General features: G+C 36.9%; 1 protein-coding gene across 1 annotated transcript; it reads left to right on the top strand.

The window, feature by feature from the left end:
- The first annotated feature begins 17 nt into the window (after positions 1 to 17).
- LOC139147548 (epimerase family protein SDR39U1-like) lies at positions 18 to 23,780 on the top strand. Its single transcript, XM_070718675.1, has 6 exons — positions 18 to 169; positions 1,914 to 2,020; positions 4,639 to 4,721; positions 7,439 to 7,560; positions 8,711 to 8,851; positions 20,889 to 23,780. Exons 1-6 carry the CDS (start codon positions 154 to 156, stop codon positions 21,296 to 21,298), a joined length of 879 nt encoding a protein of 292 aa, XP_070574776.1. The 5' UTR covers positions 18 to 153; the 3' UTR covers positions 21,299 to 23,780.
- Positions 23,781 to 27,392: the final 3,612 nt, after the last annotated feature.

Genomic DNA, 27,392 nt, shown 5'->3' with positions numbered 1-27,392 from the left:
ACGCAATAGAATGATGGTCCTGCATCAGCTGTTCGGCGCTTCCGATTCAAGGCATGCATATGACAAGCGGGCGCGGGCCTGTCATAATCGCCGCTTCTGAAGTCAGTGTATGATTCTCCAGCTTGAAGACGAACCGGACGCTTGAAGGAAATCATGAGAGTGCTAATAGGTATAACCATAATTACGTGTGATTTATTATAATCAGGTCATGAAAGGAATTAGAAAACTATCATGTATATGAGTGATTGTGATCACGACCATGAGCACCGCACCGGGCAGCACACAGTTTCCATGCTTTGCTGCAGTTCCGTAGCCCCAAACTTTCCCCTGCGATTTACTGTCGCGAGCAAAGGTGGGCCAGTACATTTGTGCCACAAGAGGAATCGTCGGGGAAAGTTGTAGGTTAGGGAACTGCAGCAACATCCTATGCGAAACGTGTAACCAACCAGGTAAAGTCCCGCAATCACTGTGAACCAGGCTATCGTATTGGTTTCGAGGTGTTGCCTGGTGTTTTCTTGTTTTGCCGTCCGACCCACAACCCCGGGCAAGATCGCAGACCATTTTACTGCCGCTGTCGTAATACTACAGTCTATCGTATCATGGAGGTCACAACCAAGAGACGTACCTCCATTCTTGTATTTACCACCGTCCCTCCACAAAAGGACCGTTTATTTACACATCTCTGTGGATACTGCCCTTTGTGCCGACTCACATAATCAATCGTACCACGGTGGAGGGAACGTAATACGTAGAGTCGTCTCCACATATACATGTATTACAATCGACTCGGATAGTTACGCCAATATGCCATGAGATGAATGCGTGTTCACTTTCTCACAAGATTTTGCAAAGGAATGTATTTATTTAGGGTACCGTCTCGAAAGGAGTACTGTTCTTAATAATAACAGCCAAAGGTCAGCTGAAAGGTGTATCAAGGGCCGAAAGTGTGTTTACTGTTCACCGTTAATTTTAAATCTCATCAATTTGTGTTTTGTAATTTACGGTTTCGTTGGGAAAATGGTGAAAATGTAAATATTGTTAATTGAACAGGGAATACTTGCCCTTTAACCCACGCAGAATAGGTTCTGCATGTTCAGTCAGTAAAAATCATCATTTTTCTTTCCAGAGGCCTTCTGATGTTTTCTCTTTGTGAAAATGCAACATATCGGGACATGTTTAATGCCTCATTGGTTTTACATGTAACCTACTTGGCCTGATTGTGACCTATGAACTTGGCAGGTTAAGGTGCCTTAAAAACTTTTGAGTAGAAATGTGACCAAAAGAACTTGAAATCATCATATGGTAATACAAAAATAATTAGCCAAAGTTTGTGAATGATGGAAATTTTCTTCCACTGCATATTTATATGATTTTTATCTAGTATTGATTTTCAGTTTACAAGGTAGCAGAGCTGAACTGATTGACTTGTGTACACTGTAAATGATGATACACTTCTGTTGGCCACAGTGCTGGCAAGTATGGATTAGATTAGCACTGAATGACAAAGTTTAAGTTTAAAAGATAACTTAATTCTTTTTAAGAGTAAGAAGACAGGATCCATAGCATGCATCATTTTATCATCATAGTACATGCACGTTTGACAGTGGAAGCTAGGTTGGGAGAATGAAACTGCAGATATTGCAAAGGGACATTAAATGTTACATCACAGACAGTAGAGGAGGAAGCCCCCTCTACCGTTTGTAGTTTACATGGTGCAATTTTGCACAGATATAATTTGTATGTTCACCAATCATCATATAATACTGGTGTTTTGACACTCCATACAAATTTATGGGTAAACATTGTGTGATTTGACTGTCTTTGCAGAATCCAATGAAGTGTTTGATGATTGTATATGGTTGGTTTGATATTCCCACATAATCTTCTATCATTTCATTCCTGTTACTATACAGGTGGTGGTAGCGGATTTATTGGATCAGCTGTAAGTAGGCTACTACGCAGCAAAGGCCATGATGTCCTGGTTGTTTCAAGAACGACTGGTCAGGGCAAAATAACCTGGGTGAGTCATTACACATGTATAAATTATTTTGTCACATTCATGCTGTTAGAACTATACATTCTGTATCTGTAGGTATGGTACTTGCATTAATCTTGATCTCTGCACATTAATGTCAGTCCATCCCTGTCAATTATAATATACAATGCATCTGACATCTTGTTATTCTTGAGCATAAGGACATGACAAGATATCTGTGTTTTGAGAAGGAGTTGAACTTCAACAGATCAAAGGAACAGGCCACTAACATCGTATCTGTTTTCGATTATGACAAATAGTGGAACGGAAGAACATCGTTGATAACATCATCATTTTCTAGTGCTGAGTTTTGCCGCTTTGTCAGGTTCGAAAGTGTCACTGTGCACGGTATAAACTACCAGAACTTGTCATGTTCATACACTACTCTATTCACCCTCAGCAAGTGAACTTTTATCATGCAATGCACTGTCATGGTTACCTCATCATTTCTGTTGATTAAACTTTCTGGTCACATAAATCCACAGTGGCAGGAATTGATGCAATGTTCTTTGTGACAACTACACAAACCATTGGATATACAGGTTATCAACTATAAAGGAATCAAATCCACAGTCTATTATTGCATCAGACACTGACTCCGTGATACACCACAGAGGTTTTCTCTTTGTGTTCTTGATAATTGAGATTATCATATTTGGAAATTGAAAAGCTCTTTCCGCGGGGTCTATCGGAAGCTTAGGCTTAGCAATGTATTGATGCCATTTGGAAACCACTGATGCATTATTGAATACAAATAGCCTTGACATATCTCATCTCACAGATACATGTATGTATAAACCCAAAGTTCAACAAGAGTGAAAATTTTCGGGTGTCATGTGGCCAAATGAAATTGTCACTAAGTCTCCATTTCTACCAGAGGACTCCGGATCACTTCTTCTTCTAAGGTTACAGAATAAGCTTTCATTTTAGCCACAAATTATCATCATGCAGACATTGTTTGAATACTGGGGTACATCATTTCTCAAAAAACCTACTAAGTAGGGTGCTTATTGTTTGTGGTTAGCAAAGCATGTAGATTTCCTTTGAAACATCCAATCATAGTTACTGTACTTTGTATTGGCATGAATATGTGCAGTTTGTTTCCTTTGAATTATCCAATCATAGTTACTGTACTTTGTATCGGCATGAATATGTGCAGTTGGTTTCTATTTTTCTTAAAGCTGTTCTTAGTCTACAGATCCACTTGAAACTTAAAACATTCACAAATTTGCCATCTCCACCACAAAGCAATTATCACTTTGCAGTACATTCACAATGTCTGAAAAGAATGAGTAGCATCATAAAACTATGTTCTCAGAATAACTGAAAATGCTCTCCAATTTTCTGTAAATCGATCATTTGCTGTATGTCATGCAGGAATATCCATGTACTGAAAATGTGCTGCATTTTGGAAGGCTATATCTGATTGGTAAACTACTAATATTTACAGCAACTTAAGGAGTCTGAAACCAGGACTATTCTGTACCTCATTGGCTGTTTGGAAATAATTCGATGAGAACAATGAATTTCAGCCAGCCATTTGACTAAAAGCATCCGAGATGCTGCACACATTAGCCCTCCATATATGTCCAAATCATGATGAATTATGGGAAATCTCCTGAACTATAATCTCTTTCTTGTCAAATACTCAAACCAACAAGATCTCTTTTACCTAACAAATCTCATGAGAGCATTTGATACACTGTGATACAGTACAGAAAATCTGTGGGCCGTCATACCTAAACTGCCTTTAACAGTATGGAACTGATGAAATTCACCGCTGTTTGCATGTCTCCCAACATTAAAACAGTGATGAATGCATTCAAACGGGGACACTTGATGAGCCATGTATAATTGACGGCTTGTCCCCCTTACAACAAAACTTACATGTAGTGCATGCCCCTCATTTTCAGTAGAGTATTTGAGACCCACTAGCACACGCAAGGAAGAGGGAATGAAGAGACTAAGACATTTTGGTCCAGATATTTTAAAGAATGTTTGATATCTTTACAGTTACTTTTAAATACGGTTTAAAGACAAATTGAATGAGTGTTTGATTGATTTTTCTGATGCTAGGATAAACTCTTACTCTGTCACATTTTCCATAGTAACATTACATTGTAAGATTTCTGCATTTTCCATCAATTTTGACATTACTGTAACTTCAATTGATTTTGCCCTGTGCTTGGAATATGTAAGATTTCCTCGGTTCAAGTTTTCTTTTTCTGTTAATTATATGTTCAATTTCAATTGTCCAGTTTGTTGTGATTTTTATATTGTTTCACCATCGTGCAGAAGTCGGTCAGTGTTACTAGGCACCAAAGAAACAAGCAGACAAATAACAAACTAATCGAAGGATATGTTTGATGCAATCTCTGTACCAACTAATAGGTTTCTGTTACTTCAAGTAACCAAGCATGCTGCCTTGACCTTCAAATTTGTGAAATTTTGTTCAAGACTTTCTTTATGACAATTTATCTAATGATTGGCTACTATGGTGTCTTCATTTCATTTTGAGATTGACGAGGCGGATTAACTGGCTATGAGTCTGACTGTAGCTACTTCTCATACATTACAAGCTGTCCCCTTCATTTTCTTAACAGGCTGAATTGAAGGACAGGGGTCTCCCAGAATGCTCTGCTGTCGTCAGTCTATCGGGAGAAAATGTGTTGAACCCACTGAAGAGGTGAGATTGGAAATTTGCAAGTTATTTGTGCGTGAGTTTTTTAATATTTTGGAGTGTACTTTTGACAGGTTTTCTGTGTAGCTTTTAAGTGAATTTGCAAATGTTCCATATTGGAGTGTGCATTATGAAATTGCAGGATTAGGCTGTATTTATGGTGAGATGATATGAAATTGTCAAGTCTGTCATTTTTGAATGGCTGTTTTATCAATAGAAATCATTTGCTTGGTTCTTTTAATGTACAATTTACATCGGTTTAGCCGAACGGAGTCCATTCAGTGCTGAGGGATTTGCGACCTGCTCGTGAAGTGGAGCTGTTTGGCTATTAGACCATTTTTTACACACATTGTGCAGTGCATGTGCGTCTCAGCTGCGTCAATCTGACAAGTCGCTGTCAGCTGCTGGAGACATTGGCCATGTATGCCGGGGATGTTTCCTGGTGTACGATCTAAAATCTAAAATCTACCCATACATGTATGTACTCCTACATGTTTGGGTAAGTCTGATCAAATTGTTTGAAGTTCACATACTTCAAATCCCTCAAGTTCAGCAAGGTCAGTCGAGCACATTCACCCATCAGCGCGAAACCATAAGCTATCAATGATGTTACATCTCCAGTAATGCTTGCCTTTTAAGTTGTTGCATTATTCTGAAATGCAAGTTTGTCAGTGTAGAGGTAATCTGGGATTTTAAAGGACAAAGTCCTCTGTGTGCATTTTTCATTACCGCAGATCCTTTCAGGATTTTTCTTCTGATAAATAAGTTAATTAATTCATGTCACCTTCTGCAAACTGTGACAAACAAGTACGGTAGAATGTCGTCGCCTTTGTAGAACCTGTAAATTCTGTGATTTTGTAATTTCTCTCAGGCACTGGTAATCAGGTAATTTTGTATGTGACCACGTCAATCAGACCCACAATAACAATCAACATATCTATCTATCAAAGGCTTCATCTCTTCCTCTTAAAATCTTTATCTTGGCAATCACCTTTACTATTCCATATTATTGTTTGTTTGTTTCTGTGTTATGAAACGACCTGATACTGTCATTAACTTTCTATTTAAGCAAAATGAGTCATGATGCATTGTTTGTTTGCACTGTTTATTGCTGAGAGGAAAATAAATAAATAACTCATGCATACATTATGCATATACATACATCCATACATGTACATACACTATACATCAGGAATTTAATCACGCCTCATTCTTCATCACGCATTCTCCGTTCATCTGATCAATTTCTTCTGCACACACCTAGATGGAAGATGACTTCTTATGGTCGCCGCTCCTTTTCTTCAGCAGCTCCAGTTCTTGGAATTCTCTACCCATTGACATTAAAACCTCCGCTAACATTAACATTTTCAAAAGACGCTTAAAAAGTTACATGTTTCAGAGAGCCTTTTATGAACTCTTAGCGCCACTGAGCATTGGTATTTACCTTTGGATATTTGGCGCTTTATAAATTTGTTAGATAGATAGATAGATAGATACATACATACATGTATATACATAGATACATACATAGGTACATTATACATATGTATATACAAACATACATAGATACATACATACATAGGTACGTAGATACATACATACGTACTTACATACATACATAATACATACATACATACATACATACATACATACATACATACACACATACATACATACATACATACATACATACATACATACATACATACATACATACATACATACACATTATGTTTCCTTCAGTGTTGCTCAGAATAATGGCATTTTTTTATTTTCGCCTACTTGCTTTGGCCTAATCTAACAGGAAAAAATAAGTAATTAAAAATCAACCATTTCCTGAGATAGTTTTTAAAATATGAAAATGTTGGGTTCGGGGAGTTAAATAATGTAAAACTGCATTTTCCTTGCCTTATAAATGTAGGCACTAGGTCATTGATTGTAGCAGCTGCATGCACTAATTACTTAGCCAGAAGTTCAAGTACATGAATGTTACATTCACCCTGTCAATTGCCCTGACATAAAAAGATTGATTTGACTTACAAGTCTTTCAAACCAGTGCATATCGATCATACACAGATAGTGTTGACAATTTGAATACTTGGTATTTCAACACAGTGTAGTCCAGTGCACCAGCAGATGCCACCATATAACTGGTAACTACAAAAGAAGTAGTTAAAAAACATTGTTTTAATGTTATCAACTGGCCCTTTACTTACATGTACAAGTAATATCAGTGTTAAAATACATTGAGATGTAGCTGTATTGTCTTATCAATACAAATCAGACATGAACTGAAATGTTAAATTTTGCTTTTGAACTTTAACCCTTGTCCTACCAGGCTTGAATGTCTGCCAAGTTGGTAAAAAGTTCAGCCAAAATCTACATTTATTTTCACCTGGTTGGTATTTAAATCAGGAAAAAAATCTGTTTTCAAGGGCCTTCCAATTGTCAAGCCTTTGTTAAAATGCAACATATGGGCGATGTTATAGCAACATGACCTTGTGAAATGTGACCCTGACAGGATAAGGGTTTACATTGTTGTATCAAGACTGTCTCAGCCAGTAAGTCAGTGAATGCTGTAAATGAGCAAGGTGGTGAGAGAGAGTGAATGAATAAATGAATAGATGAAAGAGGTACAATATTGCTGTGGGACGTAGTCTCAGCAAGGTTCAAGTGCGCTATCAAGATAGCACCTAATGTTGGTGTTTGTTTCTTTGCAAAAGATGGACAGACAGCTTCAAGACAGAAGTACAGAACAGCAGGATTGAAACAACCAGAGCACTGGCAGATGCCATCAACAAAACTCAAGAGAAACCAAAAGTCTTTGTCACCATGTCTGGAGTAGGTGAGTATAGACCAGGGAGTACGTACGAACTTTGCGAGTCAATAGTTTTTCCAAACTGTTAAGCAGTTAATAGTTTCAGAAACTGTTGACTGGTAACTTACTCCTATTGCATGTGCATTTGTATCAGCGTCAAAATGGTGCATACCATGTGACTGTAAGTCGGCGAATCACAAGAGAGAGTTTGGACAAGGTGTGCTACAATTCAAAATACATCCCGACTGGGTGACTGGCTTTGTTGATTGCTGTTTAGAGCAAGTCTGAACCTATGATCCCTCGCTGTACCGGTACAAACATGGTTTCCCTGTGAATGCGTCTCTGCAGTAGTGAGTACTAGCGTCGAAGCACAATTGATAAGCATTCACGCATCCACAACTGGAGATAAAAAGCGAAGCCTTTGACAGAGTCTCATGTGTCAAAACTAGTTTATCTTCTGCTTTTACATTGCACCAGTGAGTGTGAAATCGTTGAATCTAACCAAGTAACAAAGTTTGACTTGATACACGTAAATCATCAGTTTGGTTTTCAGGGCAATTCCATCGCACATACACGTGATCATCAGATACAGTACCTGTACTGCAGCAATAAATATTAATTTGTCTGATCCTATAAATGAATGAAATCGTCGGACATAATACACCGGATAGTTAGACTATTTATTTCTGTTGCACTCAATTATTTTGTGGCCATGCCCCATGTGTGTTATAAGTGCCAAATAACATTGTACCTGTACTTTGACTCAACATATAAGATCAGTCTCAGTGCATGGGATCATTATATTTTCTGTTAAACGGTGAGAAAAACATCAAACTGTGGTATATTAAGCAAATTGTCCTACCGACTATTCTAAAAATTGGATGTTTTAATCCCCTTTTGATGAAACAACAGCATTGGCAAGCACAAGTTGTGAAACCATTGAGATATTTCGATCCTGCTTCTTACGCATCAACTTTGCCCGGCTTTCCAACTCTCTGTGTGCAGGTATATTATCAGGTTTTCATGTTGCATTTTCAAATCTCCTTAAAGAACAGGGCTCCATATGTCCTTGATAGTGAATGTATGCTTGATCTTCATCCACAATGTACGTCTTGTTAAGCTAAGCCCCGAAGTTTTTTAAGCAGCATCAATCCCGATGTAATTCTGTACACTGCAGGGTTCTACAAGCCCAGCCTAGAGGCAGAGTACACAGAAGACAGCCCCGGAGGGGATGCGGATTTCTTTGCTAAACTGTGCCAGCAATGGGAAGACGCCGGTCGACAGGCCAAGGATGTCAGACATGTCATTGTCAGAACAGGTTAGATACATGTACAGTGTTCTTATAATCTTACTTTCGTTACTTTGTCATGGAAAATATCTTTCTCTGAATAGTGCCGGTGTATTTGTCAGCATTTGCACTCTCATTTTCATTCATATAAAACCCCCTTCTGTCAATGGTTTGATCCGTCTCTGTTGTGTTCAATGGTGTATGTGGACCTGTACACAAGGAAATGGGGAGAAAAGATTATTATTATATAATACATTGTCATTTAACACATTCACGTAAGTCTTTTGCGAAAAGTAACATTCAGTGAATCTTTACTTAAGTTTTGAATGTCAAGGGATGAGAGTTAGGATCATTGTTTAAGATTTGTTTCAGCGTTTTCAACAAACTTTTGACATTTGAAATTCTGATTTATTGTCACTTTCTAGTTAGTCCTCAAGAGAAAAAGATGAATTTTTCATTGTAGTGAAAAATGAGTCAGTGAACACTAATCATCGGGTTAAATTGAAAAATATTTTGAAAAATGTCATTTTTATGAAAAATTTGTCCACTGTGGCACACACGTGAACAATATAATATATTGTGTTACTATTTAAAAAACCTAGGCAATTAATCACCAATTAGCAAGATATTACGAGAATGTTTGCAGATCTATGCATTTTAGAACTTGTACAAAAAATTGTTTGTGGTTTATACATGTACAGGTTGTTCACAAGGAAATATGTCTACTTCATGAACATGTACCATGTATACAGCTACAAATAGGATGTGTCTCAAGTCAGACGACTTCAATCCAGAAATCAGATATGCCAACTTGATCCATTCACTAAATATCTTTAACCTTGGCCAATGAACCAGTGTAGCTGTTGTAAGTGTTCCTTGAGTGATCAATTTGGAGACTGCCAGTTTCCGGAATTATTGGATGGAAACCTTCAATAATTGTTCTACTTCGATGTGGTATTAAAAAGAAAACACGATACCATGCAGGGATATCACCTAGCAGTAGAATTGATTTAGTCAAAATTGGATTACTGAAAGCTCATGCAGGTGTCAAAAATGAGTTATCACTCGGGTTACTGTAAGAAATTTTTTTTTTGTGAATGGATTCACTGATGACAAATGGTTTCTATTTCGTAGCTGTAACATTATGCCATTCTGTGTTAGCAGGAATCAAAGCAACTTCGCTCAAACACAGATAAATCTATTTCACATCAGTATTATGCTGGTAGAGTTTGAAACTCAAAAAAGGTGTCTAAAGGTGACTTGATTCACACACAGACACATACACATACATACACACACACATACACACACACATACATATACATATATATATATATTTATATCCCTGCATTTAAACTAAACCTCTTCTGGTCATTTTGCTCTGTTTGTGGGAGATAAATAATCACCAAAACAATGATGAGATGGAGTGAAAGGCCAAGTATCCTTGACGTTTTAATGAAATGTGAAAAATGGGAAAGTTTGAAAAATTCCTTGCCAGTTTCCTGGAATTTAGAGAAAACTACAGAACAACCCCAAACAAAGGAGGTCACAGGTCAAATGTCAACTAATGAGGAAAAAATTTACACAACAGTAAAACACTGGAGAAAAGGCACATATTAATCTACCACAAAGGTGTGGGCCTCAAAAACGCCAACACCAACCTATGACTAGCAATGGAGGTTGGTGGCGTGGAGGCCGGAGGATAAAATTGTTGGAAAAACCAAACTGCCAGCTGCTTGTTTGGCGGTGTGATCGAAAAGAGGCAGGGCAATGTTGTGACCCCCTCTAAAGCACTAATGATGGAACTCTATTTGCTGTAGAGGGCAGTCTACCCTTGAAGATATGAAAACTCCAACTGCATGTCTATAAATCTGATTATCTGTCTATAATCGTGGTTTTATATATATATATATATATATATATATATATATATATATATATATATATATATATATATATATATATATATATATATATATATATATATATATATATATATACACACACACATATATGGAAGTATACAGATGTCCTCATGGGAAATTACAGTGCTCGATGCTAAAGCAGAGTGTTATAAATAACAATACATAATTACTTCAAGTACAAAGTAATGATATCTGTTACTTAAGTTTCATGCATCCTGCAATCATCTGTCTGATGATCGCAGGATGCATAATTAACAGATATCATTCCTTTGTATTTGAAGTAATTTTGTGTTGTTATTTATATATATACATATATATATATATATATATATATATATATATATATATATATATATATATATATATATATGTGTACATGTATGTATTTGTATAAACACATACATTTTTGTATACATGTACGTGTATGTTTATAGAGCAGAGATATTTAGAATAACTTCAAGCATAAGGTAACTACGTCCTTAACTTAAGCTTCATGCATTTCAGCATACTTGTTCTTCTGTACACACAGGAGGGACTCACATTGAATGTCTGATGATTGTAGGAATGCATTGAACTTGAGCTACAGTCACTCATTACTTTATACGGGCTGAGTGTGTGAAAAAGAATTTCATCTGGACATAGAAACTAGAAACTAGAAACTATAAGTCCACATTCTGGTGAATTACCAGGATTATTAAGGAACACAGAAAAACCATACAGAGTTTCTCGCCCGAAGATATCATTCGGCAAGAAAATGCCAGGAAATGTCATTATTTGAGTATCTTTGTGTACTATCCTAGGCTGCCGCATGTTCCGACATTTCAGTGTTTCGATGACTGCTGGTATATTTATGAGGAAAATGAGATTGGTGAACCGATTTCAAATCAGATCTTCTCATCAAACCAAATCAAATAATTTGTTATTTTTTCCTAGCTATTGATTAATTAACAATCTGTGTGCTGCATTGAAATCGTTTTCCCTCCCTGCACTTATCATGTTAATTCAGATTTCCAGTAAGTCCCGGTAGATGGAAAGACAAGTGAAATATTTGAAGGATTGCTCCCAGGTGACCCACAAAATATAATTGTCAACAAGCATTCATCTCAGCCACTGGGAGACCCAGGTTCCTGAAAAATTAATTCTTTGTGCCGTAAAATATCTGTTAGAGATAAAAATTGTACGATGGAGACTTTGATTGGCAGAGCGGCTTCTCTTGAAGTTTGCTGTGTTTGATTGATGAATCTGCAGAATTATCAAATTGGACCGATGAAAAGCAATCCCAGCATTCTATCTTGCTGTACATTTCTCCTGAAATACACATTTTTTATGGAAGCTTACCTGTATCTTACCATTATCAAACAAGTTTGGCCTTAGGATTGGATCTTTTTTTTATCAAAACTAAATTTTGCCAGAATTTCGTCAGAGAAAGTAATTAAACCTTAACCAATCAGTGTCACGGCTTTGCTTTCTCGGGGACCTGACATTTTCCGTAACCTTCCTTCCATATTTCTTTTGACATCCGCAAAATGTCATGTTCGCCAACATGGATCTTTCGCCAAAAGTTATTTGTGTTTTGTAATTATGCGTTATATGAAAGTCATCTTTTGGGGACAATCAATTATGCTCTTTACGCAAAACCAAAATTAGTTTTAGAAGAATATTTGACATAAATATGCCATGAGTTATGTAGTTAGGTTAAAACTATATTCATTTTGTGTTTCTTAAACAGCGCAGGCTGTAATTGAAGGAATCCAACATGGTTTTCAAACTTTCCAACCAGAGACCTTTTGTAAATCCAGCAATACAAGTCATATAAATACTGAAATTAGGATTTTACTGTAAGAAAATCATTGTGCTTAGTATTATGCATTAACCCTTTGGGTGTTTGAGATTTCCCTCCAAAATATCAGAGTGACATTTTACCAATTTTTGTGAATTTTTCTGTAATTTTTTTGAATAGTTTTAGACCAAATGGACATGACTTTTCATTTACTACAATTTTTAGTCCCCATGGACGGTGTCCGTGGGGACTTTTAGGTTTGGTTATGTCCGTGCGTGCGTGCGTGTGTTCACGCAGATATCTCAGAGATGCCTTGAGCAATTTCATTCAAACTTCATACAAGGATTACTTCATACGTCACACATATGCACTTCGATTTGTTTTTTGATATGATCCAATATGGCTGCATGGCGGCCATTTTGTTACGATTCTTTCATGTACTGAGCCATAACTCAGGCACATCACAAATGATTTTATTCAAAGTTGGTACAAGGACATTGACCTACCGGTATATCATACATATGCACGTCAATTTGTTTCACGATGTGATCCAATATGGCCGCACGGCAGCCATTTTGTTACGATTTTTTCATGTACTGAGCCATGACTCGGGCACTTCTCAACCGATTTTATTCAAAGTTTGTACAAGGACATTGACCTATGTCATGCATATCCAAATTGATTCGTTTCATGATACGATCCAATATGGCCGCACGGCAGCCATTTTGTTATGATTTTTAGCTCCCATAGCCATATGTATATATGGCAATGGAAGCTATTCTTATAGGCTAGGGAAATGTCTGTATGTATGTATGTCTGTATGTCTGTATGTCTGTACGTCTGTATGTCTGTATGTCTGTATGTCTGTATGTCTGTCCGTCAACATCAAAAACTCCAAAACCGCTGTACATTTCATCTTGATATTTGGTGTGTACATGGATGATGGGCTGTAGATGAGATTTTGTTCAAATGAAGTTGTCATTGCCAAAAATATGCAAATTAAGTGAAAAAATGTAAAAACAGTCAAAATTGAAAAAACTCAATAACCACTGAGCAGATTACATGAAAAATTAGCATGTAAGTACTTTGGGCTGACATGAAATGATTGTGCACATCTTGGGTCAGTATCTTGGACTTGCTATTTTTCATGAATTTTTTTGTAATTTTCTCCCATTTTTGGTCAAAAAATCTCCTGCTCTGAAACCACAAGTCCGATTGATTTGAAACTTGGTATGGAAGTGCATAGGAGTGACCTTTCCCAAATTTGGGCAAATCGTGGTGAAATTTGCATATTTTTAGTTTACACGTCCATAGACTCCCATGTATAAGGCCACGAAAAATCAAAATTAGTTTCTCATCGTATTCATATTGCAAAAGGATGCAGTGACACAATTTTTAGTCCCCACGGATGAAGTCCAGTGAGCTTATAGATTGGGTCATGTCCGTCTGTTCGTCCATCCGTGAGTCCATCCGTTCACGCAGATATCTCGGATATTTTGACAAAATGTCATGTGACCTTGATGACCTTTGATCTCAAATATACATATTTGTCCATAACTCAGTAACCACAAGTGCTACCACCCTTCATATATGGTATGATGGGACAGCTTATGACGCCTCATACTGTACCTCATTAATTATGCACATATCTAATTTTGAGCGAGCCAATAGAGCAGAGGTCTGATTTTTGGTATATAGGGATAACTTAGCAAAACAATTTTTTTGACAAAATGTCACGTGACCTCGGTGACCTTTGACCTCAAATATACATATTTGTCCATAACTCAGTAACCACAAGTGCTACAGCCTTCATGTATGGTATGATGGACACCTTATGACGCCACATATTGTATCTCATTAATTATGCGCATAGCTAATTTTGAGCGAGCCAATAGAGCTAGAGGTCTGATTTTTGGTATATAGGGATAATTTAGCAGTACAATTTTTTTGACAAAATGTCACGTGACCTCGGTGACCTTTGCCCTCAAATATACATATTTGTCCATAACTCAGTAACCACAAGTGCTACAGCCTTCATGTATGGTATGATGGGACACCTTATGACGCCACATATTGTACCTCATTAATTATGCACATATCTAATTTTGAGCGAGCCAATAGAGCTAGAGGTCTGATTTTGGTATATAGGGATAACTTAGCAGTACAAGTTTTTTGACAAAATGTCACGTGACCTCGGTGACCTTTGACCTCAAATATACATATTTGTCCATAACTCAGTAACCACAAGTGCTACAGCCTTCATGTATGGTATGATGGGACACCTTATGACGCCACATATTGTACCTCATTAATTATGCGCATATCTAATTTTGAGCGAGCCAATAGAGCTAGAGGTCTGATTTTTGGTATATAGGGATAACTTAGCAATACAATTTTTTTGACAAAATGTCAGGTGACCTCAGTGACCTTTGACCTCAAATATACATATTTGTCCATAACTCAGTAACCACAAGTGCTACAGCCTTCATGTATGGTATGATGGGACACCTTATGACGCCACATATTGTACCTCATTAATTATGCACATATCTAATTTTGAGCGAGCCAATAGAGCTAGAGGTCTGATTTTTGGTATATAGGATAACTTAGCAATACAATTTTTTTTGACAAAATGTCACGTGACCTCGGTGACCTTTGACCTCAAATATACATATTTGTCCATAACTCAGTAACCACAAGTGCTACACCCTTCATGTATGGTATGATGGGACAGCTTATGACGCCACATATTGTACCTCATTAATTATGCACATATCTAATTTTGAGCGAGCCAATAGAGCTAGAGGTCTGATTTTTGGTATATAGGGATAACTTAGCAAAATGTCACGTGACCTCGGTGACCTTTGACCTCAAATATACATATTTGTCCATAACTCAGTAACCACAAGTGCTACACCCTTCATGTTTGGTATGATTGGACACCTTATGACGCCACATATTGTACCTTAATAATTATGCGCATATCTCATTCTGAGCGAGCCAATAGAGCTGGATGTCTGATTTTTGGTATATAGGGATAACTATAGGAGAGAAATTTTTTGACCAAATGTCATGTGACCTCGATGACCTTTTACCTAAAATATATGTTTATGTCAATAAATAAGTAACCACAAGTGCTATGTCCTTTGTATTTAGTAGGATGGGAGACCTTATGACAACACACGCTTTACCTCATTAATTATGTACACATCTAATTCTGGGCAAGCGAATAGAGCTAGAGATCTGATTTTTTGGCATATAGGGATTAATTAGCAATATAATTTTTTTTTCAAAATGTCATGTGACCTCGATGACCTTTGACCTTGATTATACATATATATGCATATTTCAGTAACCAAAGTTCTATACCCTCCAATTTTGATAGGATATTAGACCTTAAGATGTCACATCTTGTACCTCATTTATAATGCGCATATGTATTTCTTGGCTGGCCAATACTGCTAGAGGTCTGATCTTTTTTCCCGATTTAGAACCATAACTTAGACATGCCTCATGTGTTTCAAATTGGGAACAACGACATAGACCTATGTGCCCATAGATCTCAACATATACACTCCAGTGATACTTCTTAATGACCACATTTTCCTGCCCCATCAAGACTAATACTCCTATTACAAGTGGGGACTATGTCATTGTAAATGACTTGTTGAGTTAATGGTTGTATCACAGTATTCGATATATCTAATTCTGTATTTTTTCCATTTTATATTCTGAATAATTACATTAAACATATTTCACTGTCTCCAGTACATTTCATTTAAGTATTTTCACTTCATGCACTTTATCCCTTTCACACATGTTCAAATATCTGACCAGAGAACAAACACTAAATAGTCCAGGATGGGAGCTACAGTGTCATTGACGCTATTTTTTATGTACAGAGCCATAACTCAGGCACATCTCAACCGATTTTATTCAAAGTTGGTACAAAAACATTGACCTGTATCATACATATGCACGTCATAGTGTTGTAAATAATGCATCAAACTTTATGAAATATGGTACCAATGATAATCTGTCAAGTGATAGAATTGTATAATGATTAATTTACTACTAATTGATTCATTTTAATGACTTTTTGTAATTAGTATGGTGGCTTATATTGGTTTTATTTTTTCACCACCATGGAACTCATTTTTGGCCATTAAGCCCCATCTGTATCGCAGTACTCTTTCCTCTTAGAGGACTTGTAATTAAAGTACAAGTGGGGACTGTGTCATTGTCAATGACTTGTTGAAAATAAATTTTTGGGAAAAATCTGAAAAAATTGTCTAGATCTGGAAAAACTTGCTTGCATTATATTCTATGAAGGCAACAAAAATTGATTTTTGCACGCAAAGGATTATATTAAAAATATAAGAACATATGCAGTGGAGCGTCCACTGACATAAGAATTACTTACTATATCTATTCTGTTCGACAATTTGTCTGTTTGACAAATCTTTGATTATACAGATATTCTATTTTTTTAAAACCTTTATTTTTGAGTCATTAATCAAGATGACACTACTGAGTCCCAAGCGGACTCAGTAGTGCTATCAATAATCGAGGTAGCCATGCATTTTTGCATGAAGGCAAGTGATTATTTTGTTTTTAGACATATTGATACGTCTTCCATTGTTTAATTCTTGTGTTACTTGCTCCCTAATACAATGCAAGATGAAACGACAAAGAAACAAAAATTATAAAGAAAGTGAAAAAGACAGTAACTTTTGAACTAGGAAATATACAGTTTACTAGTCACCAGCCTGATTAATTCAGTAATTTACAATAGTACTGAGGTTATCTCAAAGTGAATTTTTTTAAATTTTCGATTTAATTTTTCATATTTTGGCTCACTTTGGAAATGAACACTGTAATTGGTGTGTGATATTTGTATATTTCCTGTTTGGCAGATGAATTAAACTTCCTCAGTCTGACATTGTCATCAGAAATATTGCAGAGGAAATCCTCATTCTGTTTTTTTGAAGTTGGATTAATCGTTAGATCCTGTGGAAAGTGCCATAGGGGCTTGCCCTATGTCAGGGCGCCAGCTGCAAAATGATTAAAACAAAGACATTTGATTCTGAACCATTTCCCGTTTCCATCCTGATGCAAAGCATTATGAGTTCTCGGAGTGCATGAACAGCCTCATTTTGATGTTTGAAACGGTAGCTTTAGTGTAGCCCCCAGTTATGCCAGCTGCACAGGAGTGTCAATATCACATTGAATGGACAATTACTGTATTTTGTTTCGTCGAATCCTTTGATCCTACAGCTAGAAATCTGTATTTTTCAAAAATTGATATGCCGGCGCATGTGATATGAATGTTTAAGTGCATGTGATAGGAATGATAATTAGGAATTAGGTGCATGTAATAGGAGTGTTGATGCTGAACCGAAAAACAAAGTGTCCGAGTGTTTTCTTTCAAAATATCATGCTGGTGTTGATGACGTTTACTGCTTTTAAGTGTACGGCCAGTTCCCAAGCAAACTGGCCAACCTCCAGTCAGCATTCATGATCTTAAAGCTACCGTATATCTAATAGTTTCATCGCAGAACACGTCACTTAAAAACCAGCTGTGCATACCCTTATATCTGTACAGACTGAAAACATGTTGGTACATTATATGTGCTGCTCTATAGGGTTTGGAATTCCCTGCCATATGGCATTTGACAAGCATTCATTGTGAAGAGTTTTAAGCATAAATTAAAAACAAAGGTTAACCAAGGCACGTAGTGTACATGTACACTGACTTTTCTGTACCTCTAAAAAGAAGATTGCACATTAATAGTAATCTCAGTTCATTGATAATTGATAATTTTTTTGACTGATTTGTTGATATTTTAAATAGCAAATCCTGACGTGTTTGTGACAAATCTGTTAATAACATCGCCTCTTTGCAAAGACTGAGTGCATATTTTTTCTCTTTTAAACCCTCATCTTGTCAAGTTCATATTTCACCATCTGGTCAAGTTGGTTAAAAAAAAGTCAAGTACAACACGTTCCATACGGTGCACTTTAACAAAAAATTTGCAAATTTCAAGGCACCTGAAAACATAGCTACTGTAAACATGATTTTGACATGTACAGTCTAAAAGCTGCTATAATAAAGCAAGCCAAGTGGGTGAAAATACACATGATTTTGGCTCAATACCACGCTTTATTGACTTTATAGATTGGGAAGTGATATTGTCTGGCAGGAGAAGCTTAAAAAAAGTAAAATGAAAAAAAAAACATGAAAAATTAATGTTTACCGTATCTCTTTGCTAACAACTCTGGAAGTCAAATCAGAGAAAAATCAGCTTTAAAATCCAGTCAGTTTACTGTCATGAGACACCTGAGGTAAGGCCATTATATTTGGATATGTAACTGCCATCTTCAAAGTTCACACTGCTGTGAAAGGAAAATCCCTTGGTAATTACAGTCACTGTGCTGTACCTTGTGGGGTGTATGGATTTGCTCACATCTGCCTGCCCATTGCTGGTACTAGGACTTGTAATGAAATATCATAACCTTCATGAAATGCCAGCTATTAGTTGGAACAAACTCAGAGCTGCTACCGTATTCAGTAATGATCTGACTAAATCCGTGAGATTGTACGAGATGATATTCCCATTCACCATCACAGCTGGATAACGGATAAAGTTGGGTGTTCCATGGCAATTTTTAAACAACTCTGAACTTTCAGATCCAGCTGTACTAGCTTTTTCTTCCTAGAGGAAGTGCAGTTTGATTTATACAGGTACACTCAAACTTGATTTCAGGTGCCTAAGTACAAAACAACCCTGAGATATTACAAAGATACCTACGTTTGATTTTGCCATAAGATTTATTGTAATTGGTATGCTCATGTCTTCAGGAATGACTGATTGTAAAATGGCACGCCTCTGATACTGACGGCACAGAAATTGCTTGACACTTTACTCGCTTTAATGAAGTATTTGTACATCACTGTAGGACATTGCTAATACATAACTCATCCGCCTTTCATTTTGCAGAGAAGGTGTAAACAGGGCCGATAATTGACAGAGAAGGTCTTTTAATATCTGATGGTCATCCTGTTCCATTACTTGTACGACATTCTTAATAGTGATGAAATGCTAAACATTGTCTGCCTATCAGCATATCTTAACACCAGTGAAATACAAGTGAAGGACAATTAATTTTTACAGTCTTTTCTCATGTTTATAAAATTCCTACCGGCTTGTTGAAAAGGATGTTGTTAATTGGCTCTCACGACAGCTGTTTTTGAGAAACTCAAAATTGAAATTCAATGTGAAGTTCCTAATTTGAAAAACACAGTGTCCTTCAGACTTCAATTAAGATAAGGAAACTTTTCCTCATTACTGGGTAATTTATGACCCGTCTGTCCGACAACAGCCTCTAAAGGTGAAAAAACTTGCGCATTCGTGAAGCTTTTAGTCGTACGTTATGGATTTCTGGATTGAAAGCCTTTTCAAGGATGGCAATCAAGCAGATTGCACAATTAAGTTGGATGCTAAATGCGATAAACATGACCATGAAGATAATACCTGTAATGTGTTGTTTATTTCACTTTCCAGCTGCAACATTTCGATTGATATTCTGCGGTGTAATTGCTCCTCCGTATAGGTGTCACAGGCACTGTCGACGGGGCCTTATATTTACCAATGTGACTCCTTCGCGACCTTGATGTCAATCTTGGTGTCTCAGTTTTTTGCAAATTAAGTGTTGCATGTCTGTCAAGGTAAATGTGTATCAAAAGTAATTGTAATGTGCCACTTGGCAATCTGACTGACAGACATAAAGATGATTACACCCTTATTGCCATGTGAGGGCTCTCTGCTGAACATGTTGGACAAGCTGTCAGCAATTTCTCTACGCAATGGGTTAAAGCCCAAATCCATGTGTGCCTGTACAGACATGCATTTTGCGTGTAAACCCCATTGTTCCATGCTTTACATCATTGAATAAATCATCCAAGATAATGCTAGGACAATTTTAACTGAGACTTTTTTCCAAATTTTTTTGCTCTAGACGTTTTTTTTCAAATTCCAAAGGTGGTAATTGATTGGATGTTCAATTCCCCCAATTTAATTTATTCATTTATGCAAAGTTACCACCAATGAGCATTGTTTGAGTTTGCAAATCAACTGATAATGACATCTCATTGACCTAGGTTGTTTGTGTCAAAAAGTTGTTGTTTTCTAGTTTATTGATAATTTTATCTAGTCTGGGCGTTCTCCTTTCTTGTGTACATGTACAAGCTCTTTATGATTACCTACGATTGCAATACTGATTGCCTCGTTTATTGTATCGCATATGTGACAATTCCAAGTGTACAAGATTGAATTACATGATCTCATTTTGGTGTTGACAGGTGTCGTTCTCGGTAAGGACGGCGGGGCAATGCAGCAGATGATATGGCCATTCTGGTTTGGAGTCGGCGGAAAAATAGGTTCGGGACGACAGTATTTCCCGTGGATCCATATCAGCGACATTGCGGGAATCTTCGTTCATGCCCTTGAATCTGAGGATGTAGTTGGAGTTCTCAACGGAGTCGCTCCAGGAACGGTCACCAATAGTGGCTTCACCAAGGCACTAGGCTCTGCCTTATGGAGACCGACTGTATTCCCCTTGCCAGGGTTTGTTGTCAATACCATGTTTGGCTCTGAAAGAGGGGTGATGCTCCTCGATGGACAGAAGGTCATTCCAAAAAGAACCCTTGAGAGTGGATACCAGTTTGAGTATCCAGACATTGATGCAGCAATGAAAAACATTGTTGGTTGAAAGCAGGTAGCTCATACAGGTAGACACACATACATTTGGGAAGTACCAAAATGATTTGGCAAACTTGACCAAAGTTAAGGTAGTATGCGCCTCAAAAGTAAAATACTTAAACTTTCGCTCAAATATTCCTCGAGGAATCTTTCTACCATTTACTTCCAAAATCAAGAATAAAAATCATCAGGGGTCACCATGCAAATTTTGGTACTAGAGAAACAAATTACCCAAGATTTACCGATATTAGAAATTCAAAATGGCCGTCATCCCTGTGTTAACTCTATGGTGAAATATAAAATTTTGGATTTTCAAAAAAACTAAGACAGTGAAAGTTTTTCATATCAAGAGCTTCAAAATGAACTCCCACAAGTGGTAGTCGGAAAAGGATTGTAAAAGTTTTGGATTTCAAATACCTCTCACTGAGGCGCATTCTACAGTTGATATCAGATTCAAATGTTCGTGAAAGTGAACAACTGAGAAAATCTGTTGGGTGTTATATAAGGAGGGAAAGCAAACTTGATGCAGTGAGCATAAAAAAAGATTATTATTTTTTTCAGTCAAGATTCTTTCATGCTATGACAAGACATTAAAATTAAACGCAACACTTTTCAATGCAATAGACACAGCCAAATAGTCAAACTTGAGAGAATATTTCCGAACCAAAGTGATATTGCCCTGTGAAATGAGTCTTGAAATCATCTGCAGTAATTTCTGTACAATGTCCGTAAATATTGCATTTGCATACTTGTGCTATTTGCCAATAGGAGCTACACATTTCTGTCACCTGACTTCTATCACCTGTCACAAGTTATGACAGATATGCTAATAATCTTATTAATACTGCACCCTCATTGAATATTTGATTAGCATGTGCGGGAGAGGATTCAATTTGACTGCATATCTACTTGAAATGGATGTATTCTGATGCAAAGGAAAGAGATTCTCTTAAGAAATCTTCTCAAAGAAATTGAAAAGTTTACAATACTAAGCTGTACAAAGACATGAAGGCACGTATTGTTCCTATTGCTTGAAGATTTTAAGATACAAAAACTGTCAGTGGAAGCTTAAAAAAAATGATGAAAATCATTTGTGTGAGGATTAGCTGATATTCAGTACAGTAAACTAGTTGTCTTGAAGAATCTAAGATGATTCCTTGTCCAATTGTAAGGAGCTGAGTGCTGAATTAACAACTGTTATGCGTTCAATCAGATCTTACCAAAGTATTCAATATAGTGAATGCACATCCATAGGAAATGTTTTGTTCTCTGGTGTTCTGATTAGCTCTAGCTGTAGTTTAATTCCTGCATAAACTGGATTTACTGGCATGCACTGATTACCATATGTCACTCTGAATAATCAGAGTCTGTGTGGGTGGAGTGGCAAGTGAGTGACTGAGTTCTGAGCTCCTGTTCATCTTTTCCTTTGAAAGACCAGTAACTTAAGGATAGAATATGCTTCAGGGACAGATTTGGATGCTCAAATTTTACTACTACTTTCCTAGTCTGCCTCTTGTGGGGGCTCATTTTAAAGCTCTTGGAGTCGGAAAAAAATTGACTGTCTTAGTTTTGTGAAAATCGCAAATTTTATTTTTCTCCATGGTTTTAACACAGGGATGGCAGCTATTTTGAATTTCAAATACCGCTAAATCTTGGGTTTTCTCTAATACTAAAATTTGCACGGTGACCCCTTATGTTTATTCGATTTTGAAAGGGAATGGTTGAAAGTTGCATTGAGGAAAGTTTGAGCAAAAATTTCTTTCACTTATGAGGCTACATACTACCTTAAAAGTGTCTAAACTAAGGTTTCAGGTGGGGAAAACAAACCTACATCTGTACACTACATTTTTAGTCAGGGTCTGAGGAATCAAAGATTGGAATTTTTGTGAATAAAAATGAACAAAATCAACTGGAAGATGTAATGTTTGAACGTTTTGTGTTTTGTCTGTTTTACAATTATTGATAGTAAAAATGTGCGTATTTTCATACTGTGTGTTTTATAAATCTTTCGATATGATGATGTTGAGAAAAACGGAATTATTGTGGTTTAAAAGAAAATAAATCAGTGGCCGAGGTCTTCGGAAATAGTCTTAATGGGAGACAAACGGCTCGGCGAAGATTAAGTTCATGAACGCAAATCGGCCTATCGAAACAAGTGTCTCAATCGTAACGACGGGTGCCGGGGATCAGAGAGGTTCTGATTTAAACCCAAAATACACATAATTTGTGTATTTTCATCATTGTTACTTACTGTTTCTTATGACTGTTATTTATCGTATATGTAGTCATATCATGGTGTTAGGACAACCATGGCATGTAGTTTCAAATGTGTTTACGAGCTGAGCATCCAGTAAATTCATAGTGGGTTGTTTACATCGATCCGTCCCCCAGGGTCGGGATAAATGTGTCGTTGTCTCAGCACAGGTTTCTTCTTGCTATTGTTTATTTTATTTTACTACGTATGTATTGCCAGTAAAGATTTATACTGCCAACATTTGATGTCTTGGTCTTATGTTAGCACTTGTTTTGTAACGATTTGTTTATCTCCTTCGCCGTGTCACGTATTTGTCCTTTGACAATCTTACGCGACCTGTTGTCACTGTGTTGAATAATAGACCCTATTAGGGTCTATGGTTGCGTCTATTATCTGATTTGATTTGATTGCCTAATGTGCCAAAGCATGCAAGGATAAATTACGAATCTGTGGACGTTGACCTGATTATCACCCGATTAACTTTAACAAAGTCAACAACAAACGAGCCAGCAAGGTTTAACAGAAGTTTCTGTTATACCGTGCTGGCGCAGTTCATATAAACTGCAGATTTCATAATGATTAGTAGTTTGCAAATATCAGGATATCTCTGATATTCATCCATGATATATTAAAGTTCAGCTCCCAAAGGACGCGCCGAAAATATCGAACATCAAGATATCTCTAATATATTATGACATTGTCTGATATATTAAAGTCACGCGCCCAAAGGGCGCGCTGAAAAATATATATCTGATATATTAAAGTTACGAACCCGGAGGGTGCCCCGAACGTGCACCTGAATGATGAAATTCGTGGCTGGTACGATGTATTTAAAGCAAGTATGAGCCCGTTTTGAAATTAAAAAACACCCTGACCCCTCTATTTGGCATTTTAAAAACAGGGTGACCCAATGAATCCACCGGCCCCCGGGTCGAAGAAACCGGCCAGTCCCTTAGATATATAATCACCAGACTTTCATTTTATTGGTCTTTCACTTTTTACTTTAGAATTGGAGATCGTCCATCAAAGCTCACGAAACCATATTTTTTGAAGACCTTTGACTCATAACACAGTATGTGACGCGTTTATCAGGCAAGATAAACACCCCATGATTAAACCACACAAATAGAAAAGCACCGATATGACTACAAAACCTCTTGATTAGCCATATTCCTGGCATAATAATTGTAAGCCCCTCCCCCCAGTCACCTATCACAAATTCATGAAAACGTACAAGGAGCACCGTGTTTTGTACCCGCCGACTCGCGTACTATTTCAGACGTGCTTGCGCCGAATGAGCAAACATGAGTGCCAAACCCCCGGGGGTGGGGAGAGAGACGTTTTTCAATGACCCTCAAATGTGATTAGGAACGTTGATACAGTAATGACTAGTCAGACATTGTTTACTTTTTTATAGCACTGAGATCGAAATGATGATACAAAAAGGGACCTAGTTATGTCCAATCAAGGGAAATCACACAATCTTCTTGACAACCAGATCAAATGAAACGATAACTGTAGCACAGATAAGTTATTACGCTACCAAAACATGCCTTGAATATTTCATCGGTTTTGTAGGATTTATTCTTTACGGTGGATGTTTTCTGTGAGGTTTATGCGCTCTGAACAGCCGAGATCGCTTTTGATGTAAGTTTTTTTATCAGTTCTTGAAGCAAAATCATTTTTCTGTCCGAGAGTTGATGGTATCAACCTGGTCTATCTTTTGCACACTTCTCAAGGCAAAAATTCACTACTGATTCCCTATATATATGCCACATGTTTGCCTATGAATGGGTACCGCTGTTGAAATAGCCGCAGCATATGCTGGCCTAGACACATCGATATACTTAAGCAACATCCTGCGACGGCACACCCAAACATTTTGACCATGTATGCGATAGCAAATGCAAATATGGAGTGAACTAGTCAAATTATTGAGTGGTGTGTCCGTTGCTGAGGTGGTGTTTTGCTATTTCATGTATAACAGTTTATTCAAAAATTGATAATTTTCTTGCTGAGAGCTCGCGCGTGTTCCAACTCTGCTATATAGCGAGTGTAATACTCTTACTCGTCACTCTAGACCAAACAGATCGCTTTACGTGCACAGTATACCGGCATAATATAACTATCAATTTTTCTTTCTCTGTAAAATTTTATGTTCTCATGTACGGTTTATTCACAGGTATATCGGATAAAGTTAAGTATCTAATGAACCACGTGAAAAACGATTTACATATTACTCATACATTTTCAGTTCGCATAAGGAAACGCATAAGGTAACGTTCAGTAAACAGCGGAGTGACTCGGACAATACATATTTTCCGGACCAGTTCCTAATGTGTAATATAAATGACGATTTTAGGAGTGTGATTATCATATGATGTCCCTCGTAACCAATAGCATCATCTACTCTTATTTCCAAACAGCATTATCGGCATTAACACAATATTAAATGTGTTTCGCGTCGTTGCATGGTTTCTTTGCGATACGTAAAATTTCACTAGCATCAGTCGATTTCGATTTTATACAGGTTGATTCAAGGCATACCCTTTGGTGTGAGAGTGATGCACTCACTGTTCAGAATAAAATCCCTTTCGTTTTTATTCGTCCAAATAAGGTGGCAGCTGTCATAATAAGCAAAAACGATTGTCACAGTCGTCAAATTACAAAATTTAGTCCAGAAACCGTACATTCTGTGAGAGACTTTTTAATTGATGTGTTGATAACATGTACGATGAGAGAGTAACATCTCTGTTTATCAGGAATTCGAAAATCTATTTTGATACATCGAAATAAATGCACACGGTTGATGTTTTGACTTAGATATACATGTAATTTTTAAATCCGTTAGATAAGGCAGAAAAATAATAGGCTTGTTTCTGGTCATTGACATGTGACAAAAATGATGCGATGAGGCGACGCAATTTTTTTCCCAATTTTTTATTTGTGGTGGAATTTGATACATTTTCCCCTTTTTTCTACAGGGGCAAATGAAAATCAGGAAAAAAGTTGACGCGCACACTTTGAAGTGATGCGGGCGGTGACCAGAAACAAATCAATTTTCTTTTGGCTTAAATTAGATTTCACTTAATGATGTAGATTTTGGCATCAGTTTCCCTGATTGTCAGAAATCGTTTTCTGATTATGAGTGACAATTTGATGCCATTCTTAGTTGTATGTCCAACTTTATCACAATCACTGTTACAATGAAACAGCAATTACAACCTTTTTGAACTGCTTTCATTTCATTTCATTTTCAGTTTGATTCGATGGCCTCTGATGTCCCATTCAGTGGGCTGCCTCGCACTGACAAATAGCATGTTTCCTAAAATATTACTGTAACATGAGTCAGTATTGTCCGAAGATGGTTCTGTTCTATTTTAAGAGTGGCCTGTTTTCAAAATTTTATCGGAGCGAAACGTACAAGTACTTATGAATATATTTGTCATAGTTTCGTTGATACTTACTGATTACACAGCCATATAGAAGAGGTTTACAAATTTAAAGTTAGTGTTACAACTCTCCTTCTCAGATAGTTAACCCATTCTGTCAGTGTTCACCATGGTAAATTATATTTTAATATATTGAAAATGAAAATCTTCAAAAGGTTTGATATGCATATGAACACAGCAGTTGCACATGTTGCTTTTCATCGGGCATTGCATGCTGTGTGACCCTGGTCTTTTTTTGCTCTACATAATATGTTTTGATTATAAGCATGCTTCCCTGTCATTCACCGTGCAGTGACCCCTGAATTTTAATGAAAAAACGGCTGAAAGTTTCCTCGTGAAAGAATTAAGCAAAATAGTTTAACACGTTCTCTTTCAAGGTGCAATATGAACTAAGTAAA

This window comes from Ptychodera flava, chromosome 13 (genome assembly GCF_041260155.1).
Source record: "Ptychodera flava strain L36383 chromosome 13, AS_Pfla_20210202, whole genome shotgun sequence".
Taxonomy (NCBI): domain Eukaryota; kingdom Metazoa; phylum Hemichordata; class Enteropneusta; family Ptychoderidae; genus Ptychodera; species Ptychodera flava.
This window is presented reverse-complemented; position numbering and strand designations above follow the sequence as displayed.

Bases quoted from the DNA above. Each gene is read 5' to 3' on its own strand.
- LOC139147548 (XM_070718675.1), top strand. The intron at 4,722-7,438 runs GTGAGATTGGAA...TCTTTGCAAAAG, and splicing joins GTGTTGAACCCACTGAAGAG to ATGGACAGACAGCTTCAAGA. The intron at 7,561-8,710 runs GTGAGTATAGAC...TGTACACTGCAG, and splicing joins TGTCACCATGTCTGGAGTAG to GGTTCTACAAGCCCAGCCTA.